General features: G+C 36.4%; 1 protein-coding gene across 3 annotated transcripts in view; it reads right to left on the bottom strand.

Annotated features, from left to right (window-relative positions):
• Positions 1-486: 486 nt before the first annotated feature.
• Positions 487-20558, bottom strand: part of FAM13B (family with sequence similarity 13 member B) — a 51678-nt gene continuing 31606 nt past the window's right edge. Inside the window, exons 12-25 of one of the 3 annotated variants that reach the window (XM_069772704.1) lie at positions 17288-17355; positions 16483-16537; positions 15933-16080; positions 13274-13339; positions 12001-12211; positions 10046-10175; positions 9479-9560; positions 8985-9214; positions 8528-8611; positions 7253-7348; positions 4845-4928; positions 4577-4749; positions 4042-4143; positions 487-2828 (exon numbers count right to left, since the gene is read on the bottom strand). In XM_069772704.1, coding sequence (XP_069628805.1) covers positions 2705-2828; positions 4042-4143; positions 4577-4749; positions 4845-4928; positions 7253-7348; positions 8528-8611; positions 8985-9214; positions 9479-9560; positions 10046-10175; positions 12001-12211; positions 13274-13339; positions 15933-16080; positions 16483-16537; positions 17288-17355 — 1653 coding nt within the window. In that variant the 3' untranslated portion in view covers positions 487-2704. The remainder of the gene's footprint in view (positions 2829-4041; positions 4144-4576; positions 4750-4844; positions 4929-7252; positions 7349-8527; positions 8612-8984; positions 9215-9478; positions 9561-10045; positions 10176-12000; positions 12212-13273; positions 13340-15932; positions 16081-16482; positions 16538-17287; positions 17356-20558) is intronic. The other 2 variants (XM_069772706.1, XM_069772705.1) reach the window with 2 other exon arrangements.

The following is a 20558-nucleotide window of genomic DNA, read 5'->3' as shown; positions in this document are numbered from 1 at the left end:
GCTCATCAGCTGAAGGTGTATTCATTGGCCGCGAATTAATTAGCCCAGTAATGGCTGAATCATCTCTCTGCCCCATCTACTCCCAAAATTGCTACTGTTGGAGCAGGAATGATTGAGACTCACAGTTTGCTACAGCGTCATCACACAGCAGGCTGGCACCCCAGCAGGAACTGAAGCCCACATCGCACCATAAGCCAAGCTGTCAGTTCAGGAACAGATTTGGTCACTTTCCTGCTGTCTCTGCTGAGAGGCACATTCTAAACAGGTAAAATAAGGCTTAAACTGCTGCAGCTTCATCAAGGGCTGTCTGGGCACCTGAGCCATCACCAGTGCACGTGGCTCTGCTGGCAGGCTGTGGGACTCGGACCTGCCTCAGCAACACCCTGAAACTACAAATACGTGCAGGAACAGCGAAGGACTCGGCACTTGTTTTTAAAAGATGGCAGTGGAGGAGAAAGCATGATGAGAAACAAAGATATATGACAATAAAGGTTAAGGTACTTTTATTATAAAAGTCTATACAATGAGCACCAGACATAGCAATGCAATTATATCTGGTTTAGTTATATATATTCCATATCTATATATCCATATAGATATATAGGTTTTGCTTTTACCAAAGTAAAACTGTTATATCACAAAATGCCTAGTTCTACCATTTATTTATTGCTCAACAAGGATGGCACAAAACACACTCAGCATAACTGTTGCCATGCTTATCTACTATACTGAATAAACAGCCAAACACTGCATAACAAACACAAAGCAGCTGTTAATTCTGAATTGGAACCAGTCTGATCACTCATTCACTTATAAAAATATTGGAATCATATAGATTTAAGCATTATAAAGGAGGAATATATTATTTAAAACATTTAAATAGTGCATATTGACATTTTGCATGTGGTATATAAAACACAAACATTCATGTACAACACTATACAGTACACATTAGTTTCAATGTTTGGATACACCCGTGTCTGCAGACTGATAGAAAAGTAACTGAAGTGTACATTGCACAATGGAACTGAATAAAATTGATAAATGGTCTCAAGACTAGCTTAACCTCGTAATTCTCTCAGGTCCCACATCATTTTGCAGTTAAAAAAAAAAAGGCATACCACCAGTGCTCAATAGTTTTAGTGCTTTTTTTTTCTGAATTCCAAAATTACATGCCTACAAGCAGAGTAAAACAAAAGAAGTATTCTACAGTACACAGATGAAATCTGAGCACTAAAAATCCTACTTTCAACCTATTTCATATGCTTCATAACAGAACAGCAAGTCTATGAGGTTACATGCGAGCCATTTCTTATGTTGTGAGAAAGTTCATTTTTGGTCTTTCATAAAGCAGTGTGAATAATAGCTATGTTGACATTAGCCAGTCATAAAAACATGCAGTGAGAGTAGGTGCATGCAAAACATGGCCACAATCAAACTGATACATTGAAGAAAAAAAAAAAATTGAGAAAGCACCAGTTAAAATTAACACTTAGATTTTGCCAGATCAAAAACAGCTGCTGATGGCTGTTGCAGAGCATAAAGCTAGTAGCTAAATCATCATTCAGCACAGCAGATGTGATACTCAAAACATTATTTAGTTTCAACTCTGAAGCTAAATCATGCAAGGCCCATAAACTGTTTTGCTTACATCATAAGGGTTAGATAACTTATTTTTATTCTCCAACTGTAAAACAAAATTGTGATAAACAGCAGTAATTTTTTCACTCAAAACCGACAGTTCACCCTGTGGTGCGCATTAACTACACTGATTTTAGCCCTTGATACCATACTTATTTCAGGTACAGTGGAATTTTAACTGTCCTAAGCCAGCTCTTTTCTGCTGGAGCTATGCAAGTCTGAGTGCCATCAGATTTCCCATACACTGAAATGTTCATTATGTTCCTCAAATCTTCTGAAAGTGGAGATGCAGTATCCAATTCAGACAACACACTATGTCACCGCTAGTTGATAAACAATAACCAATAAAATGATAAAATGAACAACAGTAACATAAGTCCTGTAGGCAGCATGTGATATAACTTTTCAGTTTTCCAAGTTTTAAAAGACACTAAGCAAGGTCACTTTCTGGTTTGTCCACTGTCATCATTATCAAGGAGGAAACGTGACCACTAATGAGCAAAATCCATAGATGTTAATTATTACTGTGTTATAGGTGCAATTTAGAATACCAAAAATTAAAGTTGTTCCACAGCAGTCCTTTGAAAGGAATTTCAGTCTGTTTTTTAAATGTTCCAGGAAAAAGAGCTGTATGTTTAATTTGCTGACTTTTTTTCCCCCATAATAAAAAATAGGCAAGAGGAGTAGTTCAGTGTAGCATTACGGTATTAATAATTTCTTCGATAACGCAAAAAGTTGGTAATAACAAAAGTCTCAAAAGTTCTTGTATGCTAAAGAAAAAAAAAGCTATGGTTGTTTTGGAACAAGATGGATGCATCTGTAACACAAAACTTTGATGGAAACTGTGTTTGCTAAAGTTGGATAGAGCAGTCTCGAACTTAGAAATCTTACTTGCTCTCTAGCCAGGACCTACTTACCCTTCAAACATGTTATAGTGGCACCACAATAAAGTGCACAAACTGGATTCTTTCAACAGTGCATGACAAATGAACACAAGCACCCATTAAGTACAGTGGTACTATACGGAAACATCATGTTATTCAATGCGTTGGAGGAATATAATTTAAATTGATTTTGAAGAATCTTGTTTGCTGATAAGGACTTCTAACAGCCTAAGTTTGGCTTTAATTTTCTTGTACTCCCTGTACTCATCAAGCATTGGGACCCGATCTTCTTTCTGTACATTCCTGTAAAAAGAAGCACACCAAAGTTTCAAGAAAATCCTCCATACTGCAGCAAGCCAAATACAAAAGCAGCTATGTGCAGTTATCTTAGGGCAAATAAAAACACTTTTGGAAGCTTGTTCACCAATAATAGACATGTTGTATTTTAGTTCATTGTAGTTAAAATTTTCATCACCTAAAAAATTGAATAGAAAACCCAGCAGCATTTATTCAGCACAACTGTTGCAGCGTTGTTTATAAATAGTTCTCTTAAGTTCTCCTGGAAATTTTATTAATAGGATATGAAGAGTTTCATTTCAGATCCTGTGTATACATTACAGAAAAATACAAATAAATTTAAGTCGATCTACAATTTCACTGTATGTAGACTGACCCACAAATTGATATCAGAGAATTATTCTTATTTAAGACTGAACTATAATAAATTAATGTGTCACTATTAATGTGACTTATTTTTAAATCAACTCTTCATTATTAACCTCATTATTTGCCATTAAAATCAAAAGGCGTTACATCCCAAATTCAGTAAATGCATGATGAAGCCATGTTAGTGGAATTTCTGTGACCAATGGTCCTGGAGTTAATAGTTAAGGAGAAATACAGTAGAAAGTATAGTTAAGTGAGAATATCTGCCAGTCAAGAAAGTGACTGACCTCTTACAAGTGTTGTTAGTTTTGTTCATGAGGTGATACACCTTGAAAAACCTCCTATTACACACAACAGGCAGCAGTTCAATCTAATTTCTAACAACATATATTCAAATAAGAAACCTAAAAGAACTAAACAATACAGAGAAGAATAAAAATTATATAACCCCTTACTGGTAAAGCAAATATCCACTGTAAGGACTGACCTACTGGAAAAAAAGGACAAATATGCAAACTTCCCTGCCCTATGTTAAAAACAGAGCGATAATCTGAGGCGGGGGGGTGGGGTGGGGGGGGTGGGTGGAGTTTAATGTAAAAAATATTGTTTTATAAGTATTTTAAAATGCCTTTTTTTTAAAATGGAAAAAAAACCCCTTCTTCCATTTTCATTATCATGCTTTACAGACTGTAATAGAGGAAACAAAACTGAGGAGCAGGCTTCCTCCATTATTAAAAATACACAATCAGATTCCATTTGGCAACATTCATATAGATAGTTGAAAAAAAAAAAAAATACTTGGCTACAAAATGAGGCTGCTGTCCAGCATCTGTTTTTGTGCTAAACAAACCTTCCATTCTGCTGATAAAACTCCTCTTCAAATTCTCGTAATGTCTTACGTAGCTTCTTTTTTTCAGCTCTGGCTTTCCACAGTTGCTCCAATAATTCAGGCCTAAAAATTTCAAGTGAAAGAAAAATACCGTTGGCCATACAATAAAATTTAAATTCTTCAAAGCATACTCAAAACCAACTGAGCTAGCGGCACTAATAATAAATTTGTCTTGTTCGTAAGGAACATGCTGCCTGTCCAATTGTGAAATACTGAGAACAAACTAGTGGTTAATAAAAGGGTATAAATTTTCTGCTGTCTACACACCTCAAGGAAGGCTGAAGAAGGTTTAGAAGATACTAAACAATTCACTGAATACAAAGAGATCTTAGTCAGACATGTCAGAGGAAAGAACACTCATTCAAGCCAAACACTTCCTGAGAAGTGCTGAATGTGTCACCACTTTCCACCCAACATCATGTATTTGGTATCATGACTGTAAGTGCAATAATTGCAACTGCTATAATAGAATTAGTCACTTCTTATTTTTACATACATAGAAGCAGCGCGGGTGCTTGACAGCCTAAGGTCCCGGGTCAGTTTCTCTTGACCATCTTCAACATCAGACTCAGAGTTTTCAACTGGGCTTAAAACAGACTGTGTTTGGACAGCAGTTTTTAAGATATCATTCAGGTCTGTAGACAAACCATCACTTTCCTCCTCTTCTTCCTGAAAGTCAAAGCAGAGATTCAAAACAAGTATGAATATTTCAGTTCCCTATTACAAGTGCTGGGAAGTATTTTTTAAAAATGCACTGTACACACCTTAATTTCTTCAAAAAAATGGGCAGTTTCACCTTCAATAATGGGCTGTAACATCTGGCCCCGCCTCTTGGTTGATGGTGACCCCTGCAAAAATTTTAAGTTTGTTTCATTATGTGCCATTAGACTTTAAATGCTGTGTGCGGTCAGAAGGTCGTTCAAGTCACCTTAGACCTACAGGTATTTCTTCTTTCAGAAGAAAAAAAGATGGCAAACATACTTACAGAGCACAGACAAAACAACCATATAACCCAAAAAGCTCAGACGCCCATAGTATCCTTGACACAGAAGTAAAAAATATCTGAAACTCTAATATTCTTCTTCTGACTTAAGATAAAAAGTGCTCACTCTCACTCACTCTCTCTGTTTTGTGGAAAATTCATAAAGCGTGGATATATCTCTGAATTTCATATTTACTCTTGTTCCTCCCAAACCAAACCACAGGGAGATTATAAAAATAAAGTTACACAATGCGAAAGCCATTTTTCATCTTCTGCCAGGCATACATTGGGAACAATACTGCCAGTTTCTTTTTCTAGACCACTCTGAAGCCCTGCAATTGGAAGTGCTATATAAGAGTTATCTATTGCCACCTCAGAGTCAAAATCCTTTGAACTTCAGCCTAAAACAGGTGCCACTGTGCTGTACAGGTATTACTGTCAACTGCCTGTTGCACACACGCAATTATGCCCTGCTCATTTGTTATCCCTGGACAGCATAAGCTATTTCAACAGATGGGCTCTTTGAACAGAACAAAGGTGGAACACGAAAGCCACACAGACAATGACCTGTCAAAAAACTTGAGTTCATGAGAGGTAAATAGCTTCCTGCTTCTTTGGACATTTCCACACAGGCTTCAGTGTATGTGATTAGTAATACCGTGATACCATAAGAGATATCTCTTGGAAGCAAGTGGCATGTAAACCAAAAAGCAATTCTGGAAATACCTGGCACTGAATATAGCCTACCTAGAAGGTAACACTGAACAATCCTTAGTAATTAGAGAGCTCCACATACCTCTTACAGGTTCAAAAGCAGAGGCCTATGAAAAACATTTTACAGATGTTGCCTACAGCACAGACTAGGAATTATGTTGCCAAGATCTCTTCTGAATCACCCATCCCTTTATTTCACAGCCAAAAAAAACCAAAAAAACCAACCACCCACAAAAAGCTGAACAACTACAATATAGTCATAAGGCTCCTGATAATATAAAATGCATCTGAGCTGAAGAGTCAGGTTTTTGAGGTGAGAGATGGGATAAAACTCAAGCAGTCAAGGGCACCACCAATAACGTACGACTCACCAGTCATGGAGAAAAGCTTAGGTGTTATAAGAGCAACCTGTGTTTATGGAGTTCAAAACGGGATACTGATATAAAAACCCTTAAACTGAAATATGACTGCAATATAAATCACATTTTTCTATAAAAGCAGCTACCCAAAAATGTATGTGCAAGAAAGGAATGATGTTGAACTGGTCCGTTCATCTCAATGTACTTTGGGTTACAGGGGATAGCTAAGAACAGTCAGAGTCAACATAAACAGCCGATTAAGTTCCTGCTGAGTAAGCCACTGCCCAGCTATGTAAACCTGGTAGAGAACTGTCTGTATGTAAAGAGATTATCTCACATCAGCTACGCAATCCCTTCCTTCTAAAAGGGTCAAATAGCTAATATAAAAACTGTTTTATTGCAAGTCTGGGTCGGCATGCAAGAGTTTGATTATAGGTCATGAAGAACAAAGACAGACAGCCTGTTGTCATTCCCCAACTGTTTTACAGGTACTATAAACAAGGTTACATCAATCTCCTTGTACAGTATGAAAACTTTTCTTCCTCATCTCTTACAAGACCACAGAGAGAGGAAAGAAAAGAGTAGAAAGCACTGCAAGTTAGAAGGAAATGAAGTGAAAACACAATGAAAAAGTGCAGATGTTGTACAGATGCTGCAGACATTGATAACGTCTCACACTGGGGAAGCATGAAGGAATGAAATCGTTCTTATGGCCATCCTATCACTCATGCCTCTGGTGACAGTAAGCTGAAGTACAGAAGAGAGGCAAGCTTTACTGCAACTGGTGTTACTATTCTTGGGAGGACTAAAAGTACAATATGTACTGTGGATCCATACCTAGCACAGTGACTTGGGAATGTCTCAGCCATGGCAAGTTAGAACAGCTTATTTACTTCCACCAAGAACCATTTACTTCCTAGGAGCCATCAAGGTCACAGAAAGCTTTGAACTGCTCTGGCTCTTGGCAATAAATCAAATGCCTCAAGTACAATGACAACAACAACTTGTATCTTCCACAAGAAAGATGTATTTTACAGAACACTATTACTAGCTCTTCTAAAGGCAGCCTAGCAGTTCAAAAGTAGAAAAAAACAGAAACAGCATTTGTTTTACTCACAAGAATAGGAGTAATGCTTGCTCTAGTTAACATTTGTTTTACAAGTCTGTATCTGTCATAAAGTGGCTTCACAATATGTCTTTCTTCTCTAGTAACCTAAAGGCAGAGAAACCACAGAATTAATTATACCAGTCACTCAATAATATACAAGCAAACACAAAGCGGTATGCTTCTCATGCCAGGCCACGTACTTTCCAAATAAGAACATAAAACTAGTTTAAATTGTGCGTATGAAATGGGTTTTATGCAGATAAAGCAGAATAAGTGGGTGCTTTTTCCTCCTCTCTTTTCTCACTTTAACTTCCTATATTTTTCAGGAAGAAGTTTTAAAGACTTCCTAAAAGTTAAGCCAGCTTCAGTAGAAGCAAACCCTCTATCTTTAAAGATGCATGGAAAAGAGGAAAAAAAGGGACCAAGAACTGGGGGAGAAGACTGTGTGCCTAGCATTGATGATGATTCTACAGAAATGACAGGGGAAAAAAGAAAAAGATGAAACTGTAGAGAGATTTTATCTGATATCTGATTTACTCTCAATTCTCAGCCACTGTGTACACTAACATAATTAATCTTAAAGGCTATCCTGAACAGTTACTGGCATTTTCCCCCTAAGGGGATTTATAGAACTGTGACAACATCTCCAAGACCATTTTCCTCCTTGGCTTTTACACTGAAAGGCTTGGTCAGATTTATATGGCAGTGCTGATTATAAAGCTAGTGTGCCAAGTCCAGAAGGCTGATAGAATAGTCACTGGAAAGATCTTGTGATTGGACTAGTGATGTTTTATCACTGTCCAAGATAAAAACCCAGAACTTTAGGCACTAATTACTAGTCACTAACTTCTGTATCTCCAATTATTTAAGATACATGCCACAGACTTGGAGGGGGGAAAGTGTCTTTTCATTTCTGTTTTTGTGAAATCCAGAACAACATTTCAGGCATTTTCCCAGGAAATTCAATAGCATCATTTATTTTTAAGATTTCTCTTTGCTTCGCAGACATGTAAGGCAAACAATAGCAATCACTTTGCAAACTCCAATAACCTACTGATCTTTGGAAAAAAGGCCTATTAATACGTAATTTTTTTTTTTTAAGTCATCAACGCAATGGCTTCCTCTAATGGCGACACGGAAACCAATAGGTGACTTTGTGTTTTGGAGAAGAACACCACCACCACCCTGCCTCCCCAGCATTAAATTCTGGTATTACTAATGCACAAGAGTTACTCTTGCCTAAGCATACATTAATATAGTTTGATGAAGTAAACCAAGTATTACCGGTCGTCCATGTTGACTTTCATAATACAGGAGGCTTTTCTGGAGAGATGTTTTCTCCTCTACCAAATGGTCCTTTGTCATTTTCTGTCAGAAGAGTAAGTCGCATCTCAAACACAAGTCACTAACAGTTTTTCTACATTATCAGCTATACAGATGCCTTAGCCAAACTTAGCTTAGTTAATATACATCCCACCTTCATCCATTTAAAGCTGTCCGATATTGTCAGCACATACTTGCAAATATTTTAAGAAAGAGCGAGGAAGAAAAATGTCCATCATTGCTCATCTTGATCATTTCCCCACAAAGTCTTGCTAGTCTTGCCCCCACGAGGGCTTGCTAAAGGGCTGCTAGACAGAGGCATCATTTTGCCAACAAAGTGACACCTGAAGTGTCTGACAGTGCTCTATTTCCCTCTGTTACTCTCTTAGAAACAGCCTATCCATAACCTTATGCTTACTTTTATATCTTCTGGCAAACATCTCTCAACTCGTTTTTCCTTTAATCTTTTCAAAATGAGTTCAAGTGTAGCTTCCTTGGTGGGCTTCTTCTCTTTCTGCACAACCCGCATCTCATCTCCATTTTCTTCATCCTCTTGGTCAAGAGAGGAACCAAAGCTTTTTGGAAGAGTGTTACTTCGTGGACGTGTTTGAGGTATGAATTCTCCATCTGAGCTCCTCTGCTTTGCATCTGAAATGAGAAAAACTACTCAATCCAAAGGTTTAAAAGAAAGAACTCTCTCAGTTTGTTTAACTGCAAATAAAGGAACATAACAGTTTGCATAGGCTAAGTTTCTCTTCTAATGAACTAAAACCAAAGCCACAAAAATTATTTGATTTTTGAATAAATCAGAATCTAGAAATGAAACATTTTTACTGTCCTGAATGACTTAAGCATTTTAGTCATGTCGGAAATTTGTATTTGTAGAATACCAGAAACTGTAGCATCCCTTACCTTTTATTTGCTTTCTTAATTTGGTAAGTTCAGTCATCCATTTTAAAACTTTTGGATTGGCTGCAATATCACTATAGGAGGGCTGAAAAGTGATACAAACAAACTACATTTTATGAAAACAAACACACCAAGTCTCGTTTATAAATACTTCTTTCAAGATTTGGTAATATTTATGACAGTGAAAGCGACTAGTAACATGGATGCCACTCTTAGTACCAGATCAGATCTCAGCGCCAACATAATGGGCAACACTTGTGAAAATAAACTTCAGACAAGATATCAGAAGTTGAACCAGAGAGTGGCAAGATGCTTCAGCCTCTCCACATATCTCATCTGATACCCCCTCACTCTCACCACATAAATGTCACTGTCTGCCCTTCTTTGGGCTCAGGCATTATGGCACATTTTCTAGTATTACTGTTGCTCAGTTCACTTTTGCAGACAGCAGTGTATAACAAAATTATTCTCATTTGTGAACCCACAGTTATTCAGTGATGAACTACAAGAAGTAACTTAGCTTTACCACGCAGTCCTTTAGCCTAAATAAAAGCAGAAGCAGTAACTTACCTTACTGTTTTTCTCTTTTTCAAATTGTTCCTCAAATTGCTTTATTTTTTTCTGTAATTTCTTGACAAGCTGATAAGGTGTCTTGTCTTCCCTTTTGTCATCTTTTGAGCTGAAAGATGCTCTTCGTGTTCTGTATTAAAAACATTTTTAAAACGTCATTTAAATAATTAAACAAGTGCAAACAACTTGTATATTTGAGTGACAGACGACTAATTTCATTTTTTTTCTCCGGTTCATAATCCATTCTTTTCAGCTTTTCAGTCAGAGCTATTTACTTACTGAATCAAAATGCTTTGATCTGCTGCCTTCAAAATGCGATGGGTTATTTTTTCCTCTCTAATTAAAGTAATACCCCTAACAGAAAAACAGCATTTGAAATTCAAGTGTAATAAACTAATGTACCATTAATTACATTGTCATTAAAACAGTTCAGATTTTTCTGGTGGATAGGCTACTTATCTAGGTTTCTAGATACTCAGTACTTTTTGAAGTACTGGGCACAGAATAAAGCCTAGGCTTGAAGCTATCATTCAACAATCCTTGGTAATTAGACAGCTCCACTTCACTGTCAGAGGCAAGTTACTAGATACTTATGTAAAAAACATCTGTATCATCTGTTGGCCTAATATATTTCTAGAGTATGTGATTCTGGTTTTAAATCATCTTTTGCACTTGTTTAGCTCCTTGACATTTGCTGCTTGTGATAAGCCTTTTTATTTCAAGACAGACCATGACAATTTTCCAGTACACTTGTTACACAAGATGCCTGAAACATCCCTCAACACAGCTAGTGACATCTACATTGTTCAAGATATTAGAAATATTAATCTAGTAGTGTAGATCCTTATTAATTTCAGAATGAGGAGAACAGCTATTACAATCAGCACTTTTCTGCAGGTCAGTCCTCCGCATCATTTTAACAGTACTTGTTGACTATCTTCTGCAGCTAACTGGAGAAAACTTGGGCAAGTATCTTTTTGCGTCAATAAATCTATGTCAGACAGAGAACTGAAGACCCTAAACTTGGTCTTTCCTGTTCCAGATTTTTTCATTTTTATGAGATTATTTCTTCCCTAATAGCATGGAAATTCTTCTTAAACTCCCTTTCATAGTTAACAGTAGTAGACAGTACAGGTCACAGGTTATGTACAGCTTTGGAGGATCACACTCCTGAGTGTCAAACAAATAACCTGCAGCTTGTTTAGTTACAACTCTACTTTCATACACTGGGTTAAATGGGCTCAATCCTCTAAATGTGCAAGAGAAGAGCTGCATTAAGAATCCTACCTCTTCACTGTACTGCTGTCCCACACCTCTCCCTCTAACAGCTGATACTTCCCTATAACCCTTCTGAGTGAAGACTTTGCACAGCTCAAATGAGGAATCTGCGCAGACCATTACTACACACTTTAGTTGCAATAGTTTGTATAACCTGGCTCTCTCTTACTGAGAATGGATAACATGCTACGCAAAACAAAGGCAAAACTATGCAACACGAAAATAGATACTCATGCTACTGAAAAACAAACCCCAAACAAACAGCAAAGCCAAAACTTACATAAAATCATAGACCAGCAGTCCAGTAAAGACTGGTAAACGAAGGATACAAATACTATCTTCAGTGCAGGAAGTGCCATTACAGCAGGTTGTCAGAAGCCCTGACCACATGCCAGGGAAATCTGTGCAAGCTTGCCCTGGTTTTGTACTCTTTCCCTCCACATCTGCCAGTGGCCACTTTGAGAGACACGATACCATCCCAGATGAACCTCTGGTCTGACTCACTATGGCAGTTCCTGTGCAGGCAGAACAGCCAAATGGCCATATAATGCTACATTTGACCTTGGTATTCAATTAATTCATATTGTGAAAACCCATGAGGTTCTAAACAGCTGTATTTTCGCACTGGCAGTAACATCTCCTGCCCAACACCCACCAAATTGCATTAAAATACATACCTCACAAAAGAAAGTGCTTTGGAAGAAGAATCTAACGTTTCTGGATCATGTAAGAAACGTTGACTTTGCCCAAAATCCAAACTACGATGTGACAATATCGGATGACAGTCCTCTTCCAGTGGATGATTAGTCATCCTTCCAGCCTGCGGGGAAAGCTGAGCTTCTCCAGATTCACTGTCCTCCTGCCAAGATTTGAAAGCAGGAAACGGATCTAGAAGATAAAAAAGGGACACAGAATGGTACTTTTCTGTTAACAGAATTATAAACAAGAGTCAAAAGGAAACAAAAATGCGTACCCAATGCTTAGTCTTGTATGCTATAAAGGATGTGGTGTCATACACAAAGTGAATAAAAACATTGAAATACATAGAAAGCTACAAATTCTGTCATGTAACAATTGAAAGAAAAAGGTACTGAAATGAAGTATGCACACTAGGATCCCTTTTTCAAAGTGTATCTTGTGAGTATGCATTTCTGAACAGTTAAAGAGTGTAAAAGAGCCTTATTTACCTTAATCCAAACTTAGAAGAATTTATTGTCCATTGCAATATTTTGCTGTGGAAATTAATTTTCATATCTTACTCATGTACTTTGAAAGATTGTCCTCTTGGTTTTGAAGGTGGTAAGCCTGACAATACCTCTTTAGGTACAATACCCATTTGCTTAAGTCTTTTTAAAGGAGTGTTGTTGGGTTTTTAAGTTTAAATCCATCTTGACACCACTGAGAAAAAGAGATTTCTTAATTTGTGGAAGGTGATTTCTTTTAGGCAGGGGATTCCAAAACAATCAATTTTTTTTTTAATCCCTAAAAAAGTTAGTTGCTAACATCCCTTACAGTTCTCAGATATGTTTTTCTTGCTGCCTAACAAAAAGCTGACACAGCCTTCCAAGCACTTTAAAATCCCACCCCCTTTTCCTTTTAGAGAGTTGCCTATATTTTCCAGTTCAAATCAGAAATTTGAAAACTGGGTTCAAAGTGTGCAGAACAACAATAAAACCCACAAAGTAATCTTTAAAAAAATAACCCTTGTACCTGCTTTCCACTGTACATTTACTAAGTGTTATTGGGATTTTTTGTTTTGTTTTTAAGCTATAATCTTGCCTGTTTACACAGTACAAGATACAAGAAGGGGACATTTTAGAAAAAAGTAAATAAAAAAGTTGCAGATCAGAACATTCCCAAGATAAGGGACAGCAGGTGAAGGGTTAGTGAGAAAGCAAACCATAAACTATCAAAAGGCAGATAACTGAACGTATGGCGAACCATACTTACCCTCCCCTTCTCTCTGCAGATGCATTGTTTTGAAATCAATGAGGGGAAAAGTGATAGGGCATGGCGCTAATAAAATGAAAAAGAATGGCAAAAATACTAAAGTGAACACACAGCACAGTCAGAACAAACTATACATAACATGTAAAGCAGGAAGATACAGTACCAGGGAAAAACATCCCATCTTTTGGGCCAGGCCCTGAGCACTCTCAGCTTCCAAGCAATTTCAATGGCAAGTAAGGATGCTCAGTCCTTAGTGAATTTGAACTTTTCAGTAAAAAGGTTTACAAAGAACTGACACAGGAATAGCAAAGACTTATTGTAGTTTAATAAGAGTCTCATGCATCCTCACATTAACAAAAGACAAGTTTATATATGTTTTTGCTCACAGCTTGTACATAATAGAGATGGTAGTGATCTCTAAAAAGCAGGACAAATGCAGAAAAATACTCGGAAATATAGATTAACCGATCTGCATTTTTGCCTTAAGCCAGCAAGCATTTGACGTTCATTTTCAAGAACTCTGTAAAGGTAACAGGCCTTTAAGTTTTCCATCATACAGGCTTTAATAACTCAAATCTTGTAACAAGATTTGGACTAGTATAGATTTCTTTACAAAGCCAATCTACTTCAATGGAATGCCACTAGGACTTGCAGTGCCTTGGAAGGCTGAGATCCTAATAACCGTTCTAAACAGGACTAAAGAATAGCCAGAGTTAAAATACTTCGCAATGAAATAACACCTCCTGCAAAACATCCTGATTTTACTGCCAAGAAGCTTATAATATAAATTTATATACAGATATGCTGCTTTCTTTTCAAAGTAAGGGTCATAAAGCTATTTGGGTAAGTAAAACCAAAGCAGTTTTTATGAGCATATTTAAGGAAATAATGAAAACGAAAGCCACAAACTTTCTGAGAATACGTATTAAGTCAGATTAACACAAATAGAGGATGCAATAAAAATGTAGTGTGCAAGTAAGCAATTAATGTAAATAAAACACTAAGAACATAGGCAGGATTTTTTTTTTTTTTTAAACTTTGTCTGAAGTTATTAAATTGGGCAACAAGAATGCAAATCTGGACTCAGTGTCTTCAGATGCCTGCAAATTGACTTCTATATGACATGACATACTCTGAAGGTGCAGTTTGCTAGGGCTCAAGAAGGCCAACCAGCAAATATTTTACAAATCTAAGTAAGCCAATCACAAGTTGCAAACCTCATTTGTAAAAGGGAAGTATGGATTCATGCAGGCAATTAATTTGGAAAACAGTCAACACTGGTGACAAATTAACAGTAAGTTATCACCATTTGAGCTTCAGGACAAAGCTTTATGTGCTGACATGCTACAACTATATGCTGCACTGTAGAACTACACACATTCCAGGTATACTTCACTGATTTTAATATTTATAACACATCAACCAGAAGTTAAGTGCAATCATTCTTTGTTACCAGCGTCTTACTAACATTTGACTGTGACACTTACAGGCATCTCAAAGAATAGCTGTCACTGGAACAGCCTGTTGGAAGTTAAAATCTCATCCCTGTGTAGTAAATCTGTACCGTACCTACCAAGTTGTATTTGCAGGTTTTTAAAATTGGAAACAAGGGGACTGTGGCCATTGTACTGTCAATGACAGATCACGGTATTTTAGCAAACTATATCACTTGCATTTTTTAAGGTGTGACAATTCAGAATATCAACACCAGGCAGAGGAAACAGGATATAAGGAACACGTAAAAAGATAAGTACTTTGAGATAAGTACTTTGAAAAGAAGATATTGACAAAAGTGTTTTGCTCTGGTTAAAAAGGGGTTATGTTTGTACACAAGTACAACAAGGGACTAAACAGTTATTACCAGACATTTCAGCAACAAAGTTCAGTAAAGTCACAAGCTTAGGGGCTTGATAAACCTGGGAGGCCATGAAGAATAAGGTCACAAACATAACAAATCCTGTCTGAGAGAAAACTATGTTTCATACATTTTGCTTTTCCTAAAATCCAAACAATGGAGGGAGAAGGGGCACAGAAGTAATATCCATCTACAGCTTTAACTTTTATTTGAAAGTTTAGAGCTGTTTCAAGTTGTCCAATGATGTGGAAACCAATACATGACATTCCTGATGTTTAAAACAGAACAGCCAACAGATTTTTCAGAATAAATTAAATATAAATTGCTGTGTTTAGTAGTTTAGTGATTTTTAAATCAAATTCAGCTAATATTAGAACTTCAGTAGCTTACATTAAAAAAAACCCAACAAAACAAACAAGACACAATGTGAATATTAACTGTATGACATAAATCAGAGAAAGCATTTTTAAGGACTTGGATGAGAGACTCAGGGTCCTGGGAAACATGAGGCACTTAAACAAAAACAACCCCCTAGTATGAAACTTAGGCTTTTTTTGTTTTCTTTAGCTGCTGCTTTGACTATTTTTTCTTTTGAGTTTTTTTTAAGGTCCTTAATTAAATTGCAGATAGTTCTGAAACAAGACGGGACCTATATCATGACTTGGTCGATCTTACCATGTGTACAGGAACATATTGTCCAGATTGAACTAAAGAAAAAAGCATAAGTTGTCTGCTTCTACTTTGTCAAATGTTCTATTTATCATTATTAGCTAACTATATTGTGAGCTAAAGGGTGAAAATTACCTTCCCATTTGTCACCATCAGATACATTCTTCAGATCTAGACGTGGTATTTGGACACCCAGAGCTTCCTCAGAAACATTAACATTGCCATCCCCCAACACCTCTGAATCAGTATTTGCATTAAGATCACAAGTCTTGCTACTTGAATCCTGTATTCAAATAACACAACAGAACAATTTTATTATTATTAGCAACTTGAAATCAGGTACCTAATCAGTGCCAGTTCCAGCACTTCTGGACATTTTCTGGAGAAAAAAAAAATCTTACTTTCCTAACTCAAGGAATTATAAACAAGCTTCACCCCCAACAGTAGTAAATTATTTGCATTACAAAACATTCCTTACACGAGATGCATAAGTATAAGCTTGCTTTGCTGCCAAAAGTTTCTGTGAAGCAAGATGATGAGATCTCTAACAGATTTTGCAAACCCTGCAGCAGGCCAACCGTCATAAGATTTTAAAAGCTAAATTTACTGGTTTTCTTCATATCTGTATCTCAATTAAGTTCATAAGATGCTGTGTATCTGTATGTAAAGGAAACCATAGTCTTACCAGAAACATCTCTGAAGATATTCTATCATTGCCACCAAGCAATATACTATTTTGCCTAAAAAGAAGACACAGACCTAGTTATCATTTTAAATAAAACTTCTTAATGCACAGTAAATACTATACATTCCCTTTACATTTTATTCTTACATACCCTAGTCCAGTTTTAGCAGATATGCAATGTATTTCCTTAAAGTGATAATTAAAATTCTGGGGAGCAAAAGTTAGATTGCTTCCCCCCTCTTTGTTCTTCACACAGAATTCAAGCTGAAGCATGTAAACAACAACTGGACTTGAACCCAGTTGGAAATAAAAAAAGCTCAGCCCTTTATTCTCAAACTAGGAGTAAATACTTTAAAAGTCAACTGAACTCGAACTGAAATTTCAATCAGTGCTGAACTCAAACTGCCAATGAACTTAAAAGTATTCTGCCTAGTCACTATTACCAGCATCAATTCTTCAATCATTAAGAGTAATAAAACATGCCAAAATATTTTAAAGAAAGTAACTTTTTGTTCTTCTATTTCTCTTACTCAGAACATAGGTTGTTCACAAAAACCCCATGATATATATCATAAAGACTTGTACTTATTTTCTCTTTTAAGTGTGTAAAGTTCCATCACTTTTATATCATCATCATAAAAAGGTAACTCCATCTTACCCTCTGTGTTTTCAGATGTGAAAAGTTATATGTTTAGTTTCACCTCCCTGATGTTACACTGTGTTGTCACAAATCACCAGTTTGGTACAGCTACTTTTCAAAACTGAAGTTATACATTCTGCCACGTGACAAAAGAAAAATACATACCTTGCACTATTATTTTCTCCATCAACATCTGCATCTTCATCACATGGTTTCAATAATACGTCTGCAGTCTGTTGGCAAAAAACACGTTTAGAAAGATTTAGGAATGGGATTCTCAGCTGAAAACATTTCTGTAATCATCACCGACCACAAAAAACCCTCAAGAACTATAAGCACTGCTTTTTGTGGGGGGTGGAAATCGTACTTTTTACCCATGCAATATTTTTACATCTAAAGTAAGGCCAGGAACCAGGTGGTTTAATCACTAGAAGACAATGACTTTTCATCTTCAGACAAACCACTTTTTTATTATTTCTTTTAAATATTAACACCAACAGTTCTACTGCAAATTGTCAATCATAGCGTGAAGTTTGGGTTGACTAAGATCATGGCAGTAAGTATATCCTATTCTCAAAAATAACTGAGTTGGATGTAGACTTGTGCTTAGCATATATGAAATGAAACAAGTCTGACAGACTTTCTAAAAGGAGCTACTAATCCCTGTTACTAAATAAAGCAGCCACAGAACTGGAAGGGGATGAAGAAATGCTGGCATTTCTATGACACCATCTCACAAAACAAGTTCAGATGAATACATGTCACCATTTTGTTCATTAAATTTGGCACAGGATGACTGACTACTTTAAGCATTTATGCCAAAGCCTAGTACTTGATTTCTTCAGAAAGTGTCTTATTTGGGGGAATATAAGAAGTTTGAAATATAAAATATGTCATTTTACAACAACAGATTACATCTGGTTTCAGACTTCAAGAAGTTACCTCAAGTGATCTTTAAAATGTCTGAAAATAAAATAAAGTTACCTGGAGAGTTCAAATATATATAGCAGTTGCCAGTTTTACACTGCTGACAGTAATATTCACCCTTATCAGACAAAACTCCATTATTCTGTTTACATTATTTCAGTCCTCAAGTCAAATTCCAATTCAGGGAAACAGTTTTTAATTACAGTGCATTTGTCATACTCCAGCAGATAATTTCCACCCTGGAGATGAGCTGTGCAAGTCTTGCATCGTCACACTTAATTGTAATTGTGGAAACAGCTGCTTCTGTTTCCATTTCAGACCCAAAGGAGAGCTCACATGCACATCTTTCACTTCCTACAATGCTACATACTCCTTTCACACAGAAGATTCAGTATATTTCCCTTCAACATCTCCCCACAAGATACAACTCTCGAATAACATTTGAAATGGTGTATTAACAAGAAGGTAGACATGAACATTGCAAAACAACAACTTACTTTACCCCAGAGTGCCACCTTACCACTTATATCAATGGACAGAATATAGCAAAAAGCAAAAAAGGCCAAGAATGACATCAGGTATGACAACAAAAGCACCATTATACATGAACATGCGCTCCCGAGCATCACGTTCCCCTTTATTTTCTTAGCACAGTAATCTACTTAGAACTCCAAAGTGCACATACTTCATAAGAAGTGTAATTCACATTTCTCAGCTGTTCTTTGAAACCTGCAACTGCATAAAACACACTGAAAAGCCACCAATTTGCAATTTTTTTTTCCTCCATCTACATTTGTATTTTCTGAGTTTTGATTTCTAAAGATCAGTATTTATTTTAACTAGGAAGTCAGAAGGAAGTTAAGTGAAGTGTTAGGAGTTAATATGAGAAACTCGCTCTCTGTTGCTTTTTAAGACTTTCACTGTCAAAAGAATGAAAACATAAAACAAATAGTACAAATAAAAGAAGACTTACAATAGCCAGTCAGAAAAAGACTTATGGCAGAAATATGGAACTCTACCCTGTACTTTCAACAGATTTCTTGCAAACACAGTATTCACCCAAATTGGATAAAACACCATCTAATTCCAACACCATGTTTTGTGTATTTTGCGCTATAGGGTAACAATCTAATAATTTTTTAATAACAAGATTTGGCACTAATGCATCCAGAAAGAACCTGGACAATCAATACATTCTGTGCAATTTTGATTTATAGAATGGGATTCTAAAACAATATGCTAGTTTAGTGAGAACAATTGAAAAATTTGGCTTGTTAGGTGATTCAAGAGTCATTTGGGATCCATGAAAGCAAACAGAAGGCTAGGAGAATACATTATAATAGTGAAAAGCGCTACGGTAACATTTTGTTTTAATAAAAACATAGATTCCAGACAAGACTCACAGTTTCACTATGCTAAGGCATCCATTTCTACCTTTTCAAGTTCACAGACCCATTAAATTCTTCTAGTTAATTTAAGTCTACTAACAATAGGTTTGCTTATCTAGTTATCTTTCAGGAAACCCTCAGAAAGATTTATGGACTCACAGGCAAGAAGTTAAAACCACTGTAGAAAGTTCTCTACACGGGTATAGCAAATCTCTCTAGCCACAGAATTCATCATTCAGATTTATGACAACAGAAGTTTTACCAAATAAATAAGGAACTATAGATTTGAATTCTTCATTAGAAGTGCTTATTTGACAGCTGCATATGTGCTATTTCATAGAGTGGTAGAAACTATATACTCTTGCATACTACTGTTATACTTGATTTTGGTTTTGTCAGCACGTATTTTACAGCATTGCTTGATCGCATAAAGATACCCTGAATGAGAGATTGATGTCTGCTGACTAATAAAAAGTGGGGGTACAGTTCAGACCACCATTACAAATTCAGGCCATACCTACTACAAACTTTCACATTTGATTGTATGTGAAGATCTAATAATTTGCAGCTCAAAGCAAAGCTGAGGCATATTTGTTGTATAGGGTAAACAACTACTTCAACATTTACAGTTGCTACAATACTGGGCTTCCATTCAAACTGTATACAATACTTGCTTCTTTCAGTGCCATGAAGCTGTTCAATTCAAGCATAATATATAAAAGCAAAGTGAAAATTAAATCTATGACACCTGATTATCCTGTGGTTTGTTGTTTACATTTTCAGTTGCTTTGTGAACTTTAACAGCAACTTCAAGTAGCATTAACACTGTATTTTCTGAGCAAAAGAGTTTTTAAAAAATATAACTAAGTATTTTATTTTTACAAGCATGTTAGCATCACATCCTAATATGTGTTCATGCAGCACTCTAGACAGATTTTTCTGCTTTGGAATACAAATGGTCAATCCTGATACTTTTCAAGATGACAATACTAAGTGTTGAACCTCTTCAGGAGGTCACAAGTCTAATTTTCTTCCATTTTTCCTTTGCTGAACACCTCAAGTGTAAGAATTCTAAGTGTACACATCAGTATGGAGGGACACAAGCTATAAGCACAGCAGAA

This window comes from Haliaeetus albicilla, chromosome 27 (genome assembly GCF_947461875.1).
Source record: "Haliaeetus albicilla chromosome 27, bHalAlb1.1, whole genome shotgun sequence".
Taxonomy (NCBI): Eukaryota; Metazoa; Chordata; class Aves; order Accipitriformes; family Accipitridae; genus Haliaeetus; species Haliaeetus albicilla.
This window is presented reverse-complemented; position numbering and strand designations above follow the sequence as displayed.